General features: G+C 54.3%; 8 protein-coding genes across 20 annotated transcripts in view; 4 read left to right on the top strand and 4 right to left on the bottom strand.

Annotated features, from left to right (window-relative positions):
- LOC119843336 (butyrophilin subfamily 1 member A1-like) overlaps positions 1–16,698 on the bottom strand; it is a 1,931,986-nt gene that overhangs the window by 528,283 nt on the left and 1,387,005 nt on the right. The window lies entirely within an intron of this gene.
- The window catches only part of LOC119843287 (zinc finger protein 850-like), a 1,467,609-nt gene that overhangs the window by 654,649 nt on the left and 796,262 nt on the right, over positions 1–16,698 (top strand). The window lies entirely within an intron of this gene.
- The window catches only part of LOC119843274 (zinc finger protein 850-like), a 1,382,451-nt gene that overhangs the window by 867,285 nt on the left and 498,468 nt on the right, over positions 1–16,698 (bottom strand). For 2 of the 7 annotated variants that reach the window (XM_043496611.1, XM_043496619.1), the window contains one exon: positions 13,522–13,648. In XM_043496611.1, coding sequence (XP_043352546.1) covers positions 13,522–13,648 — 127 coding nt within the window. Of the gene's footprint in view, positions 1–505; positions 620–1,638; positions 1,766–13,521; positions 13,649–14,234; positions 14,324–16,316; positions 16,684–16,698 lie in introns of those variants that run through there. The other 5 variants (XM_043496615.1, XM_043496617.1, XM_043496623.1 and 2 more) reach the window with 5 other exon arrangements.
- Positions 1–16,698, top strand: part of LOC119843356 (zinc finger protein RFP-like) — a 1,128,717-nt gene that overhangs the window by 630,747 nt on the left and 481,272 nt on the right. Inside the window, exon 8 of the mRNA XM_043496845.1 lies at positions 10,070–10,078. The gene's annotated coding sequence lies outside the window, so the exon portion shown is untranslated. The remainder of the gene's footprint in view (positions 1–10,069; positions 10,079–16,698) is intronic.
- Positions 1–16,698, top strand: part of LOC119843308 (butyrophilin subfamily 1 member A1-like) — a 910,188-nt gene that overhangs the window by 430,980 nt on the left and 462,510 nt on the right. The window lies entirely within an intron of this gene.
- LOC119843334 (E3 ubiquitin-protein ligase TRIM39-like) overlaps positions 1–16,698 on the top strand; it is a 707,078-nt gene that overhangs the window by 327,807 nt on the left and 362,573 nt on the right.
- Positions 1–16,698, bottom strand: part of LOC119843309 (butyrophilin subfamily 1 member A1-like) — an 845,206-nt gene that overhangs the window by 521,775 nt on the left and 306,733 nt on the right. The window lies entirely within an intron of this gene.
- The window catches only part of LOC119843327 (E3 ubiquitin-protein ligase TRIM11-like), a 790,215-nt gene that overhangs the window by 555,942 nt on the left and 217,575 nt on the right, over positions 1–16,698 (bottom strand).

Here is a 16,698-nt window from a genome sequence, read left to right as displayed (position 1 = left end):
CCAGGCATTTCCCTGTTCCAAGCACTGGGAAAAATTCCCTTCAGCTCTTCTCAAAGCCATCTCCTGCAAGTCCACTTTCCCAGAACCTTCCTCCTGCTGATTCTCCTCCTTGTTCTCACTCACTGTCCTATCACCTGCTGGGGGGGAGAGAACCCAGACAGGAGTCACTGCCTGTGCTGGGGAGAAAGGACAGAAAGGGGAATAGCGAAGAGGGAAAACACTACACAGTGACCGTTGAGGAGATGGAGACACTGGATTCTGCCTCCACATCCCATCCAAACACTCCCAGGGAAGGAAACTCAGGGAGGAAATTCCCAATAGTTAACAGGATGGGTGGGAAGCCGTGAATGATATTTGCCTTCATGATACGACATCTGGTGACTGCAACCCTCACCTGGGTGAGATGGGGCTGAACTGAGGGCTCTCGCTCATGCCACATTTTGGGAGTCCCAGCTTTTTCCTTCACTTGCAAGATGGTTCTGTCTCAGTTTCCCTGACTCCTCACCTGTGCGGGTGCCTCTCAGACTCTCCCTTTCCTCACTGGCCTGGAGATCCGGGACCCATGGCTCTTCCCCTCGTTCCAGCTGGGCGATCAGGTCAGGCTTGGGAATGGGGAATCCTGCACAGGGGGTGAAATCAGGCATGTTCAGGGCGCATGGAGTCTTGTAGAGTATTTGTCAGAAGGAACATTCCCTGAGTTTAAGCTGAGCCTACATGGGACTGTGGTAACTCAAACCCTTTCGGAGGAGCAGGCATGGGGGGTGGGGGAGTGTGTTCTCACGCCCTCACTAGGAGTTCTCAGGGTAGATGAGCTCTGGGGGACTTTCTGGCACACGCAGCTCTGGTGTTAAACTCCTGCCTATTTTGAAATCAGCACATTGGTGCTGGAACTAGCAGTGCTGGGGGGAGCTGCCGCACCCCCTGGCTTGAAGTGGTTTCCATTATACTCAGGGTTTACAGTAGGTTCAATGGCGCTCAGCCCCCACTCTACAGATTGTCCCAGTGTCCCTGAGCCTGTAGCACCGAGAGCTCTCCCCACGGATGGAGCTCGTCCCAAGAGGACCGGTGAATGGTGTGTGAAGGAGAAATAACACAGGCAGGGCAATCCCCTGCTTCTGGCCCCTTGAAAGCTGGAGAGATGGGGATGAATTAGCCTGTCCATTAGATTTCTGCCTCCCCTGTTCCCTTGAAGGGGGTATGGAGAGGAACGTATCTCTCACAGTGGAGCTGTGGACTCTACCAGCGGTTCTCAAACTTTTTCTCTCAGACCCCTCCCATGCCATGGCTCATCTCTTCCACAACAACTGTTTTTCTGCCTATAAAAGCCTGGACCAGCATTAGGGGGTAGGGAGCAGGGCAAATACCCAGGGTCCCATGCCACATGGGGCCCCGCAAAGCTAAATTGCTCAGGCTTTAGCTCCAGCCCCATGCAGTGGAGCTTCCACTTTGTGCCCTGGGCCCCACAAATCTAATGATGGCCCTTCTTGGCGGCCTCCCTAAAACCTGGTTGCGGCCCCACAGGGGCCCCTGGTTGAGAACCACTTCACTTTGAGACCCATTCCTTTCTAATCCAACTGAGCAGAGTCAGAAATGCAGACCCTACAGCTTATAATACCTGAGGACACAGGAAACCCTTACCCAGCGAGGTCACCATCTCGTAGTTCTCTTGCATGACATCCCTGTAGAGAGCTCTCTGAGCGGGGTCCAGCAGAGCCCCCTGCCCCTGGGTGAAATACACAGCCACCTCCTCGAAGGTCACCGGCATCTGGAACAACAAGAATCCCCCACTCAGCACCTGCTGCCCCAGCCACAATCCCGCTAGTCATGGGGGAGGTGGCCCAGAAAAGCAACCCCCCCCCCAGACACACACCCGGCTCAGAGTAGCTGGGAGGCTTCAGGGGGTGGGAGAAGGTGAGAGCTCCTTGTCCCCCCAGCAGGCGGAGTAGGGCAGGGGCTTCTCATTTCCCACTCGCCTGCCAGCCACAGGCAGATACGGGAAGCCGAGCTCTGAGCCGGGGCAGGGACAGGAATCCCGGCAGCTTCCCTTCGTATTTCACAGCAGCCTCTGGCCAGTGGGGTCAGGCTCCAGCACTGGGTGTCTGGCCAGTTTTCCCAGCCCTGCCCAGGGGGGTGTTTCCTGCTTCACAAAAGGGGGAATGTTCCCCCCCCCGCGCCAATGGGCCTGTTCTGCACGGCGCAGGCTGGCTCCCCCCGCGCCGCACACACCGGGAGCTGGCGGCAGCTTTCCTGGGTCTGGGGCAGGGAATCGCAGCCAGCTCCGCGGGGAGCGGCCTGGGGCCAAACCCGCCCCCTGCAGCCCGGGGGGGCGGGTCCCTCTTACCTTCCCTCCGAGCGGGGCCCCCCGGGGCAGGGGCCGGGCCGGGAAGGGGGCCCTGGCCGGGCTGGGGGCTCTGCCCTGGGGGAGGCTCCCGGGGAGCCGCGGGAAGGGCCCGGCTGGAGATTCCCCTCTCCCGGCTGCAGCCAGGGCTCCGGGCTCCCAGCACCAGCCGCCGGGGCTCGGGGATCTCGCCGGGAGCCAGAGTCGCCGCAGCGGCTGCGAGTCACTTCCTGCGGCCGGGACTGACCCCAGCGATCGCTCCCCCCAGAGCCGCCCCCCAGCTGCTCCTGGGTCCTAGCGATCAACCGATCTCCTGCAGCGCTCTGCCCCAGACCCTGCCCCCTCGGGGCCCCATCTCCCTTGGGCACAAGCAGCTTCTCCCCGCATTAAGGGGGCATCCTGCATAGAAGCCACCTGTTAGTGACTGGACAGAACGGATACATCCAGACCCCAGGGACCGGGGAGAAGCAGCTTTTCGAATGGAGACTGGGGATTGTTCCAGAGAGTCCCCAATATCCTCAAGCACATGGGGGTGAGAGGTCCTGGTTCTAGAGACGCTGCCCAGAGCCCTAGCAGCAGGAGACACATTTCTTGGGGACACTGACTCTGTGTGACACCTCACCCTAGACATAGGAATGTCATTTTTCCAGTGCTTAATTTGTGCCAGGGCTTCCCGGGGTGGGCCCCAGACAGCACCTCTGGGCTTGGCACTTCAGAGCCCCAGCCAGTGTTGCGGGAACACTTTGAATAGTGGGGGTGCTGAAAATCAGTGCCCTTTCCCCTGTCTGCCCCCCGAGTTGGCAGAGGGGACCCAGGGGTGGGGGGCCAACAGCTGGGACCCTTGCACCAGTGGGCTGGCAGTGGGGTGCCGGCAGCCAGCAAACAGGAAGCGGGGATCCAGCAGTGATGCCCTGGCTAAAATCTGAGGGCGCTGCAGCACCCCCTGCACCACTAATTCCCAGGCCTATGGCCCAATAGGGTGACCAGACGTCCCAATAAAATCGGGACTGTCCTGATATTGAGCAGTTTGTCCCATGTACCAACCTAAGTATGGTCAGGACACCATTTGTCCTGATATTTTGTTTTGGGCATGTCTGGGTCTTCAGCGGCATTTCGGCAACAGGTACTTCTTTCTTCTCCAGCAAGATTTATTTCCCACCAACGAACGTGCCGGGTAAGTGTAACAATTGAAAAGGTGCTCCCCCTGCAGTGGTCCCGATATTTTGTATTTAGCATCTGGTCACCCTATGGCCCAAGAACCTCTGGGCTTGGCAGTTTAGAGCCCCAGCACATCTGGGCTTGGCAGTTCAGAGCCCCGGCACCTCTGCGCTTGCTGCATCAATTATGAATGTAAAAAAAAAAAAATTCCCCCCCTGGGAGCTTCTGCCATAGGACTTGGAAAGATGATGAGAATGTATTTACATCTCAGGTAAACAGACCCCTCAAGCTAAAGAGAGGGGGTGTGACCCCATCCATTGCACCAGAGGGGGCAGGAACTAAACATTTTGCATTTTAGCAGACACAGTTCTGGCGGGGGAAAAAGCAGAAGGACCCTGCCCTGAAAACAGAGGGCCTGTTGCCTGGCTCACAGCTCAAAATAGACTTTTGTCTGGAGGTCACCCTCAGAAGCATCCATTTCAAAGGTTCATTGGATTCTGAAAGAGATCGATCCAGCCACTGTGTTTAAATTGAACTGTTCAGTGACTCCGGGGGAAACTAACAAATGTTGTGCATGGACTCCTTAAAGGGAGAACAACCTTAACATTCCTCTGACTGGTTTCAGAGTAGCAGCGTGTTAGTCTGTATCCGCAAAAAGAAAAGGAGTATTTGTGGCACCTTAGAGACTAATACATTTATTTGAGCATAAGCTTTCGTGAGCTACAGCTCACTTCATCGGATGCATTCAGTGGAAAATACAGTGGGGGATTTATATACACAGAGAACATGAAACAATGGATGTTACCATACACACTGTAAGGAGAGTGATCACTTAAGATGAGCTATTACCAGCAGGAGAGCGGGGCGGGGGGAGGAGAAAACCTTTTGCAATGATAATCAAGGTGGGCCATTTCCAGCAGTTGACAAGAACGTCTGAGGAACAGTGGGGGGGGGGGAATAAACATGGGGAAATAGTTTTACTTTGTGTAATGACCCATCCACTCCCAGTCTCTATTCAAGCCTAAGTTAATTGTATCCAGTTTGCAAATTAATTCCAATTCAGCAGTCTCTCCTTGGAGTCTGTTTTTGAAGTTTTTTTGTTGAAGAATTGCCACTTTTAAGTCTGTGATCGAGTGACCAGAGAGATTGAAGTGTTCTCTGACTGGTTTTTGAATGTTATAATTCTTGACATCTGATTTGTGTCCATTTATTCTTTTATGTAGAGACTGTCCAGTTTGACCAATGTACATGGCAGAGGGGCATTGCTGGCACATGATGGCATATATCACATTGGTAGAAGTGCAGGTGAACGAGCCTCTGATAGTGTGGCTGATGTGATTAGGCCGTATGATGGTGTCCCCTGAATAGATATGTGGACACAGTTGGCAATGGGCTTTGTTGCAAGGATAGTTTATTGGGTTAGTGGTTCTGCTGTTCCAGGACAGGGCTGGACTTTACAGAACACCCCTTCCTGGGAACCTCCGGGGATGGGCAGAGTCAGGGCTCTGAAACCTGGCAAGGAAGGAGGATCTCGGACCCCAGGCTTCAACCCCAGAATCTGCTCTTCTATTTTTAGCCCTACAGCCTGAGCCCCTCTCCCTGTCCCCCTCCCCAGCCAAAGTAAGCTGACGCCCACTCTGAGACTTGTCGCAGTGTCTTCTTTTGCTTGAGTTTTTGTTTTGTTTTATTTTTGCAGTATAGATAGACATACCCTGAATGAGGCAGGGTCCTGTGTTAATGAGAGCTGCAGTGTGTGATCTTGTCATTAAAGATCATATAATAATGCACAGACACAAGGGGGCTGAATGAACAAGGCTCAGACATCCTTGATTCTGGCCCTGCTCAGACTGCTCGACTTTGCACTATTTAGAACATGGTTTTACTATAATATTTTGAGAGTAAAGTGGATAGAAATCCCCTCCAGTTTTCCTGCTCTACCATAGAATTATTGAATAGGCAGATATTACATCCTCCAATCTTGCCCCTTTTCTCTCCAGTAATCAAATATTGTGATCAGGGCCATCCCTAGCCATTTGGGCCTCCCCCCGAGGGTCTGAGAAGCAGGAGCTGGGGGGGGCACTTTTGGGGGCCCCACAGTCCCAGAGTGGCCCCAGGGACTAGCGGGAGACCGGGAATAGCCCAGTGCACTTCCCTCACCCCAGCCCCAGCCATGTCACTTGGGGGAGGGGGTTTGGGGGAAGGGATTCCCCCCACCCCCGCACTCACCAGCAGCGGCGAGAAGCGGAGCAGCCCAGCCTCAGCCCACTCCACTCCGCCAGCTCCCAGCCGTGGCGCTCCGCTTCCCGCAGCTGGTGAGTGCAGGGGGGACCTTTCCCGAACCCCTCCCCTCAGTGACACGGCTGGGGCCGAGGCAAGGGAAGCGGAGTGGGCTGGGGATAGGGCTGGTCGCCGGGGCTGGTGCTGCCATGTATGCAGCATGCAGCTGCCTAGGGCACCAAGAAATTTGGGGCAACTTGGTGCCCCAAATTTCATGGTGCCCTACGCAGCTGTGTCTGCTGCGTATGCCTAAGGATGGCCCTGACTGTGGTACACATTTTCCCCTTTATCCCTGACTGAATTTTACTGCACTCCCCCCCAGATGTTGATCACTTTCTCTCTGTTGAAGGATTATTAATATAATCTCTGGATAAAGTTCACTTATTTTTCCTTTAAATACCCACTTGATAGGAAACTTTTCTGATTTTGCTTTTTTCCTGTTGCCAATTTGTGTAAATTTTCTCGGATTTTTCCTCCTTTTCTTCTCATTATCAAATGCTGCACCTACCCCGGCCCAGCCCAGCTGCGGCAGCCCGGCCCAACCCCGAACCTGGGCAGCATGGTCCAGCCATGAACCTTGGTGGCCCAGCCTGGATCCAGGTGAGGGTGGGGCAGCACAGTATGGCCCAGAACCAGCTGGGGCAGTCTGGCCCGGGGCCAGCCACGGCCAGGGCGGCCCGGACCAGAGCCAGCCACAGCCTCGACACAGCTGCGGTGGCTCAGCCCGAACCTAGCCATGGTGGCCCTGCCCAGCCCCAAACCCGGATGGCCCGGCCTGGACCCAGCCACAGCAGCGTGGCCCAGCCAAGCCCGAACCCGGGCAGCTCGGCCTGGAGCCAGCCTCAGCTGGGGCAGCGCAAAAAGAACCCAGATGGCCAGGCTTGGAGCCAGCCACGGCTGAGGCGCCCCAGCCTAAACCCAGTTGCAGCCGGGGTAGCCCAGTCTAGACCCAGCCATGTTGGCCTGGCCCAGACCCAGCCACGGTCGGGGCGGCCCAGCCCTGTCATGGGACGCCCCTCCCTGAGCCTAACCCCAGCCTGGACCTGCGGGGGCCAGGTGCGGGGAGCCTATCCTGCGGCTCCAGCCCTGGAGCTGCCGCAGCAGGGAGAAGCGCCTCTTCCCCCGAAGCCCAGATACTGCTGCAAGAAGACAGAGCTGGGAGGAGTCCTCTATCCCTGACGTAGGCCCGGAGCACTCTCCTGCAACCCAAACCCCTCAGCCCCAGTCCCACCCAAGCCCATACCCCCAGCTGGAACCCTCCACCTCACCCAACCCTCTGCCCCAGCCCAGAGGCCCTCAGCCCCAGCCCCACCCCAGAGCCCGCACCCCCAGCTCGAGACCTCACACCCCCGCACCCCAACCCTCTGCCCCAGCCCTGAGCCCCCACCCCCACCACATGCATTTTGTTATGTGCACCGATATGGAGGTGATGTGTGACACATCACCTCCATATAGGTGCACATAACAAAATTCATTCTACACATGGGTGGGAAAAATTAGAGGGAACACTGGTGGTAAGGCTGAGAGAACAGGGGTTTGGGAAACCCAGCTCAGTGATCAGAATCGCTTTAGCACAACATGTGAGTGTATTTCCTGCAAATAGACCCAGAGGGCAATGGTCTGATTCTCTTCTCACAACAACTTCACACTGGTGTAGACAGGTCACGTGACTCCAGTGGGATTACTCCTGACTAGTGCCAAGGGGAGAGAGTGGAGGATGAGCCTCATGACCCAGTCAGACTGGTCCTGATTTGTACTTGGGTCAGGGAGAGGGATGCGAGATTTCAGTGAGTTTTATCTCTTCGGGAAGTTTGAGGAGCTGTGACAGGGCAGGGGTGAGGTTGGTTGAGTGACCTCACTGTGCATTTCCATTCCAGACCACATCTGCAGTGCTTTAACCTTTCACCTTACCTCTGCAGTTGGCAGCCATTTCATGCAATACAGAGGACACTGGGAGTGGGAGAAACTAAAGTCTACTTTATTATTTAAACAAACAAGCAAAAGGCAGACTCCTTTCCCCACCGCTACCCAGTCCAGTTCAGTCCCAGCCCATTGCTCCACCCAACTCCCCCATGGACCAGCAACAGAGCAACATCTACACATTGGGAGAAAAGTGCCAAGAAGCCATGAGGGATTCTGGGAGCCTGTCACAAAAGGAAATACCCTAAGAGCAGGGAATCCTGTGTGGGGTGATTGGGGCAGAGATAATCTCTGTCATCCCCACTCAGGACACTGTGGCAGATAGGAAGGGGGTGACCAGCAGGGCTCTCAGGCTCCTCATCTTCCTCTGGCCTCAGTGATGGGGGTCGGTCTGGCTTCAAGGCTGCCCAGGTCTGTTGATATCCCCGGCCCCCTTCTTGCCTGTGCCCAACCTCAGCATCTCAGCAATAGGGAGACGCTGCCCCCTCCCCCATCATTTTTCTTGGTGTGTCGTTCAGAGCTGTCAAGGTTCCTTCCCCACTCTGAACTCTAGGGTACAGATGTGGGGACCTGCATGAAAGACCCCCCTAAGCTTATTTCTAGCAGTTTAGGTTAAAACTTCCCCAAGGCACAAAGTCTTTGCCCTTGGATTAGGTAAAACGCTGCCACCACCAAGTGCTTTAACAAAGAACCAGGGAAAAGGACCACTTGGAGTTTCTCTTCCCCCAGTTATCCCCCCCAAGCCCTTTCACCCCCTTTCCTGGGGAGGCTTGAGAATAAACAAGTTGAGCTCAGACCAGCTTGGGTTTCTTAGGACCCTAAGAACGCAATCAGATTCTTAAAGAACAGAACTTTATTAGAAGAACAAAACAAAGACAAAAGAAACACCGTGTAAGACAAGAGCCATTTAGATTTCAGGGACAGCTTCACACAACACTCAGGCCACATCTAGTCTCTCTCTGGCTCTGATGCAGCAAGTTCACAGTTCTCAGCTGCAGCCATCTGACTTTTAGGAGGAAAGCCAGCCATTTCCCAGCTCTGTTCTGCCTGCCTTCTCCCCAACAGTATCTCACATCTCTGCAGGGACCAGGCAGTATCTTCATTCCCTGTTTCAGTCTCTGACTCCGAGTGTAAATCTAGTGCTCACTCTCAGTGTTTGTGCTGATATTCATAATTGTCATTGTTCTAACAATACAAAAATCCTGTGACAAAGGGTAGAAAAAGGTCAAAATACAATTAAAAAGGACTATTCTGGCAAAGGAACATTTGTGTTGTGATTTCCTCAATAAATCTGAGCTACATCTTGTCAAGCTAAACTAATATCAAAATGTGTGACCAAACGGTGGTCGGGAAGAGAGAAAAACCCACAATACAGGTTGGCTATAAAACATGTTCATAAAGTGAAATCTCAGAGAATCTTCAGATTCAAAATCAGGACAATATATTTACCCATTTTCTTCTAAGGTGGCTAAACATGCTTTACTTCTCACCTCATTATTTGGTCATGTTAGTTACACAAGTTTTAGCGTTATCATCATAATAAAAACAAAAGCAGCTTCCCACCTAAAAATGATCTGGACTAGCCCAGACAAAAACTGGGAGCAATTTTACCAAGAGATGGAAACCAGGCTATAAGATCAGAAAGGTCAAAACATGCCTTCAGATTCATTTGGATTCAGACACTTTCCATCATGGAGAGCTAGAGACACGGTGGTAAGTGACACCTTAGGAGGTGGAGGGGTAGAACGGGGACAGGATAAAACTCTCTGTCACTGGGACAGAGGCTGCTGTGTGGAGAGTGGAAGGTGACAGTGCTGGGGGAAGGAGGGAATCTCTCGGACTCACCCCATCGCACTAAAATAGCACAGAAACTAAACAACAGCCTATTTCGCTCTGCGCAGGTGCTCAGGGAACCCACCTGGGGACCTGCTGTGGTGCCCCTCCCCTGGCCCCAACTATATCACAGCCCAGACCTGTCGGGGTGGCCCCTCGGCCCCAGCTATGCCGTGGACAGGGCATCCCTACCCCGGCCCAATGCCGGCCAGGGCGGCAGGGTGTAGCCAGGACCCAGCTGCAGCAGCCCGGCCCGGCCCCGAACCTGGCCTGGACCCAGCTGCCGTGGCTTGGCCCTGTCACAGGGTGCCTCTCCCCAGACCCAGCCCTGGTCCTGTCACCTCCCTCACCATTGTAGCCCCAGAGGAATCTGGTGGAGGGTCACAGAGATGCGCTGGCTAATCCCAACCACATTTCCTACCACAGAGAGAACCTCCAAGGCTGATGCTACACAGGTGGGATCTCCAGGCCTCCCACAAAAGGCTGTGAAAATCAGTCCCCCACAGTGGTGATGTCTGAATGCAGATGGGGCAGGGAGAAGAGGCAGAGGGGGTGAATGAGGAGAGGCAACACCTCTCTATCCCTGTGCTCTCCCTCGCCTCTTATCCCATGTTCCACAAACACTTGCTCGCCCAGCACCCAGCTCCCCCTGCTTCCCAGCTCCACCAGCCTCAACCTTTCAATGTCTAGTTTCCTTCCAAAATACCTCCTTGCCCCTTAATCTTTAATCCCAGTGCCCTGGGGAGAGGAGTTACCAGCCCCCAGGGACACTCCCCCTGCATGGAACAGCCCAGGTAAGTGGGGGAGCCCAGCCCCAGGGCTGGTGGAAGATGCAGGGTGGGGACAAGTGTCTACAGTGAACATGCCCCCTAGCCTAGTCTTTCTTCTTCGAGTGATGGTCCCTATTGTATTCCATGAAGATTATGCACATACACTGTGCCCGGAGCCGGAGCTTTTCAAAGTAGGCATGTCCATTGGTTCACACATGTGCCCTTGTACCACCTCGTGGGTTCACCCCAGACGATAAGGGACGGGACAGACTGATCGCATCATCAGTTCCTTCTCACCCCACAGGGTCCAAGTCAGAGCTTCTGCGGTCTTCTCATACTCAACGCTGTGCTGTCCAAACTTTCCAGGAAGACTGTTTTTTATTCTTGTACATAGGATTTTACTATTTTTGTAGTAATATTCTTGTTTCTAAAAGGGAACTTCAGCCAGGCAGAGGGACCATCTGGAGGAGTTTCTCTCTTCCTTCCCCCACCTTTGGCCCATCAGCTCAGTAGCCAGGGCTGCAGCAGGGAGGAGGGGCTGATGGGGGCTTCTCCTCTGCCTGGGGTTTGCTTAGACCAGGCAGAGCCAGAGGGTCACTGACCAGCTGCTGCTCGGCTGCTGCTGGATCCTCACCACAGGGATGCGCAGCTAGATACTTGGGAGGCAAATACCCCTGATGTGTGTGGGAATGAGGAAATGGGTTTGTCACTGTGGCCAGCGCCAGTCAGAGCATTCAGAGAATTTCCTGGCTGTGTGGAGGAATCTCTGATGTCCAACATGGTGTTAGCTCCACTTGGAGCGTTTTCCACACTGAGAACATCTCAGAGGTTTCTTCCCTGTGCGGATTTGCGGATGCCTGATACCATGGAAGCGTCAAATGAAGCTTCCCCGACATTCAAGATTCCACTGTTGTGTGGATCGCTGAAGCGTGAGCTCGGATTGAATCTTTTCCCACAGTCAAGCTATTCATAGGGTTGCTCTCACCCTTATGGGTTCTCCGATGTTTAGTGAGGTTTGAGCTCTTACTGAAGCTTTTCCCACAAGCAAGGCATTCATGAGGTTTATAGCCCGTGTGGATTCTCTGATGTAAGATAAGGTTTGATCTGTGCATGAAACTTTTCCCGCAGTCAAGGCATTTATAGGGTCTTTTTCCTGTGTGGCTCGCCTGGTGTCTAATAAGGGATGATCTATGTGGGAAACTTTTCCCACAGTCCAAGCACTTATGGGGTCTCTCGCCTGTGTGGGTTGCCTGATGTGTAATAAGGGCTGATCTCCGTCTGAAATTTTTCCCACATTCCAAGCACTCATGGGGTCTCTCTCCTGTGTGGATTGTCTGATGTCTATTACGGGCTGATCTGTGTGTGAAACTTTTCCCACAGTCCAAGCATTTATAGGGTTTCTCTCCTGTGTGGATTCTCTGATGTGTAACAAGGCCTGATCTCTGTGTGAAACTTTTCCCACAATCAAGGCATTTATAGGGTCTTTCTCCCCTCTGGATTCTCCAGTGTTCAGTAAGGTCTGATTTGTGGCTGAAACTTTCCCCACAGTCCAGGCATTTATAGGGTCTCTCTCTTGTGTGGATTTGCCGATGTTTAGTAAGGTTTGAGCGGTTATTGAAGCTTTTCCCACAGTCCAAACATTTATAGGGCTTCTCTCCTGTGTGGATTGTCTGATGTGATATAAGGTCTGTTTTCTGAATGAAACTTTTCCCACAGTGCAGGCACTGATGTGGTTTATCTCCAGTATGAATCCTCTGATGTCTAATAAGGTGTGAGCTCTCAATGAAACTTTTCCCACAGTCGAGGCATTTATAGGGTCGCTCCCCTGTGTGGGTCCTCCAATGTCCAATGAGGTGTGAGCTACGGCTAAAACTTTTCCCGCAGTTCAGGCACTTATGGGGTTTCTCTCCAGTATGGATTGTTTGATGTGTAACAAGGTGTGATCTCAGAATGAATTGTTCCCCACACTGGAGGCAGTGGTAGGGTTTCTCTTCCTGGGGATTTCTCTGCAGGGCTGTGGGATCCTTTTCTCCTCCCCCATATATAATAGATTCATCCACTTTCTTCTTCACATGGTTTTCCAGCAGCCTCTCTGACCTGTGCCAATTTCCCCAGGCTTCTCCCTCTTCTAAGCACTGGGATAAATTCCCTTCAGCTCTTCCCACAAAGGTCCCCTGTGATTCCACTTCCCCAGGAACTTGCTCATGATGATTACCCTCCTCGTTCTCACTCACTCTCTCATCACCTGCTGGGAGAGAGAGAGACTCCAGGAGAAAGAGGAATAGCTCAAAGGGAAAACCCAACACGCTAACACTGACAGAGCAATTGGATTCTACCTATACTTCCCACCCAAACACTCACAGGGAAGGAAAGTTGGGAAGGAAACTCCTGCAGCTAACAGGACGGGTGGAAAGCTGTGAGTGATATCTGCCAACTACAGCCCTGCCTTGGCTGAGACGAGGCAGAACTAAGGGCGCTCGCTCATAGCACATTTTTGGGTTTCTCAACTTTTTCCTTCACGTGCCAGATCATTTCGCTGTCAGTTTCATTGAGTCCTCACCTGTGTGGGTGCCTCTTGGTATCTCTCTTTCGTCACAGGCCTGGAGATCGGGGATCCATGGCTCTTCCCCTCGTTCCAGCTGGGCAATCAGGTCAGGTTTAGGAATGGGAAATCCTGCGCAAGGGGGTGAAATCAGCCCAGATCAGGGTGCATGGAGGATTGGGAGAGTGTCTGTCACAAAGGGCATTCTATGAATTGAACCTGTTCCCATGCTGTGCTGAGAGAATTTGGAATCCAAGGGGATGGGAACATAGATGAGCCCCCTTGGGAGAGGCAGATGTCTGGGGAGGTGGGGAGAATTGTTATGCCCTCACTAGGAGTTCCCAGGAGTTAAACCCCTGCAGAGCCCAGAGCCCTTCCCATGGCTGGAGTTATTCCCAAGAAGGGAGGTGACCAGGGATTGGGTGCGCAACCGAGGAACAATACAGACAGGACAATACACAGCTTCTATCCCCTTGAAAGCTGGGGGATGGGTGGGGATGGTTTAGCACATCCATTAGGTTTTGACACATTGAAGGGGGTTTGGAGATGCAAGTCTCTCACACAGAAGCTGCGCATTATGGAACCCATTCCCTTCCAATCTAACTGACCGGGGAAGGACCTGACCAGAGTCAGAAACGCAGGCCCGAAACTTTCTAATAACTGAGGGGACAGGAATCTCTTACCCAGGAAGGTCACTGTCTCGTAGTTCTCCCACATAACGTCCCTGTAGAGGGTTCTCTGACCAGGGTCCAGCAGAGCCCCCTGGCCCTCCGTGAAATACACAGCCACCTCCTCGAAGGTCACCGGCATCTGAAACAACAAGAGTCCCCCACTCAGCACCTGCTGCCCCAGCCACAATCCCACTAGTCACACAGGAAAGGAAGAAGGAAAAAAGAAACATCTCAGAAGCTCTGGGAGAACAACAGTAGCAGAATCCCACCCCAACCCTGCTCAGAGCAGCCAGGTGGCTTCAGTGGGTGGGGAGAAACTGAGAGCTCCTTGTCCCTTCCAGAAGATGGAGGAGGGCAGGGTCTTCTCATTTATCATCCACCTGCTAAGCCAGAGGTTGATACAGGAAGCAGAGCTCTGAGCTGGGGACAGGAATCCTGACAGCTTCCCTTTGTATTTCATTGTAGCCTCTGGCTTATGGGTTCAGGGTCCCGCACTGGGGCTCTGATCAGTTTTCCCAGCCCTGCCCAGGGGGGTGTTTCCTGGTTCAGAAATGGGGGGGTGTCCCCACCCGCACAATGAGCCTGTTTGGGAAATCAGGCCCAAGGTGAACCTGTCCCAGCAGGTTTATCACATCCTGTCCCCTCCCTGCCTGCCTCACACTGTGTGTTTCCTGCCCTCCCCCTCCACAACAACCCTCCCTTCAGCTCCCTGAAAAATCCCCTACCTGATCTGGCTCCAACACAGCCATTTCCCTTCACTCTCCCGTGGGAATACGGGCCGATCTGGACTGAAACCTGGATGTGATTCTCCAGCCTATCAGGATGAGAGGGAAGGTTACAGAAAGGACTTGAGTCTATTTCAAACCCCAATTCCCCCACAGGCTTTCTCCCTTACTCCTGGGGGAATTCTGTGCAACTGCGCATGCACAGAATTTATGTCCCCCACATATTTATTTGTTTCCCCGCAGAAAAATTACTTTCTCATGGGGAAGCAAAGGGAAGCCACAAAAGCAGTCATGTGACCCTCCCCAGCAGTATGTTTCTGGTACACAGGGTAGCTGGCAGAGAGGTAAATCACTGTGGGGCGGGTAGGGTGGCTCCTACCCTGGGTTGGGCTTAGCTGCTAGTCCCGACTGGGCTGGGGAAGACAGGACTTCCTATTCCCCAGCACCGCACCTAGGCCATGTCAGATGCACCCCCAGATTTCTCCCCTGATGTAGGAAGTTCTGCAAACTCACCCTCCCACCCACGCTTCCTGCACCCATCGCTCCTCAGCTGCAGGGGGAGGGATGACTGTACAGGGAGCTGCTCCCCCATCCGCCCAACCCCCATGCATCCAGACCCCCTCACAGCCAGACTCTTCCACTGAGCCTCGCCCACCTCCGCACCCAACCCCCCCGCCCGACAAGCTCCACTCCTCCTGCATTTTGACCACCCCAAGGAGCAACCCCCACCCAGATCTCCATCCTACTGACCCCCAACTAGATGCACCTGGATTGCAACCCCACTGAGCCCCACTCCCCAGAATCTGGATGCCCCCATTAAGCCTCCCACACCCAGACCCGTGGTTGAGCTCTATACCCCCCACACACTCAGACCTCCTTGCCGAGATCTATCCCCCACCCACACCCAGACCACACCCTGCTGAACCTAACCACCTTCACCTGGACCCCCCTGCGGAGTCCCATTACCGTTCCACCCATAACCCCCAAACAAGGCCCTGTGCACCCAGATCCCCCCCCCAAATGGATCCCCCACTGAGCCACCCAGATTGTTCCACACAGGACCCTCTCAAACCACACCTGGATTCCTCCAACACCAAGACCCTCCACACTGGGATCCTGCCTTGCTGAGCCTGCCTGCCCACACTTGGTGCACCTGGCATGGGGGGCAGGGCTCTGGGGTGTTTCTGGGGCAGGCCCAGTCCTTGCACTGTGTCAGGGTTGGGTGCAGCCTCACCACTGAGTCCGTGTCCTGGAAGCGGGGAGCTGCACAGTGATCTCCCACCTCTGTGCAGCCAGTGGCCTGTGCTCCTAATGCCCATGCTGGAGCTTCCCCATTTATTTGACCCCAAAAAATTGCAGAATTTTAAAATACTGTGCACAAAACGTTTAATTTCTTGGTGCAGAATGCCCTCAGGAGTCTCTCCCTGCAGACAGACCCTCTGGACTCTGCCATGCTGGGAAGACACCCGGTTAGTTTATTACTCCTCAGGCCAGGCCCCTCCCAGCAGAACTAAACCCACCTGGGCACTTTTAAACTCTCTCAGTAAGAGCATTCCTGAGCCGAATGCTAGAAAAAGAGCAGAATCAAAGGAGCCAGTTTGAGGGATTCCCCCTGACACTGTCCCCAAAGGTAGCACATCCCCCCACCCTCCGAGCAGCCCAGTGAGTCAAGAGAGACAGGACGTGGCTTTTCCTCTCCCAGCTCCGCTTCTTGTTCCCAGGAGAGTCAGTCTGCCCAGGGGGTGCAGGGAATGGATCCGGGCAGGGCTGGGACCTGAGGACCTCCCTCCCCACTTACTGCTCCTACTGCCCCTTTCAGTCTGGTCACTCTCCGTTTCTATCACCATCCCTCTCTCCCCTTCCCCCTATCTGGGAGAACTGATTCTGCCCCATTTACATGGGCATTTGCTCTTCAGTAGACGGATCGGTTTGCACCTGGCTGTGTGAGGGCAACAGCTCTGGGACCCAGGGCCGGTGTAACCACTAGGCGAACTAGGCGGCTCCCTCGAGCACCAAGATTTGGGGGCGCTAAAAAGCGGTGCCCCAAAATTTTGTTTTACACTATTGCTTAGGGGCAGGTCCCTGTCAGCCTCTAGTGCTCGGGCCGCTGTGCCAGGGCCAGCAGCCTCTTCACCTCGGAGGCTCTCCCGCTTGCCCGGGGGCCGCTCCTCCCCTCAGGCTCCCCGGCCGCTGCGGCCGGGGGGACGCGGGCGGGGGGCGCCGCCGCTGCGGAGGAGACGCAAGGGGCCGGGCTCAGCTGGGGCCCCGCCCCTGCCGGCCGAGAGCAGCAGGAACCGGGCGCCGCTGGGGTGGGGGGAGCCGGGCGGCACGAGCCTAGGGCGGCAACAGCCTCCGCAAGGTGGAAGTTTCGCCTAGGGTGCAAAATATCCTTGCACTGGCCCTGCTGGCACCTGCAGGCACAGGTGGAGCCCCTCCCCCTCCGGTACAAACTCACCAGCACGTC

The sequence above is a fragment of the Dermochelys coriacea genome, chromosome 14 (assembly GCF_009764565.3).
Source record: "Dermochelys coriacea isolate rDerCor1 chromosome 14, rDerCor1.pri.v4, whole genome shotgun sequence".
In the NCBI taxonomy this organism is placed as follows: domain Eukaryota; kingdom Metazoa; phylum Chordata; order Testudines; family Dermochelyidae; genus Dermochelys; species Dermochelys coriacea.
Note: the sequence above shows the minus strand (reverse complement) of the source record. Positions and strands in the feature narration are given on the sequence as shown.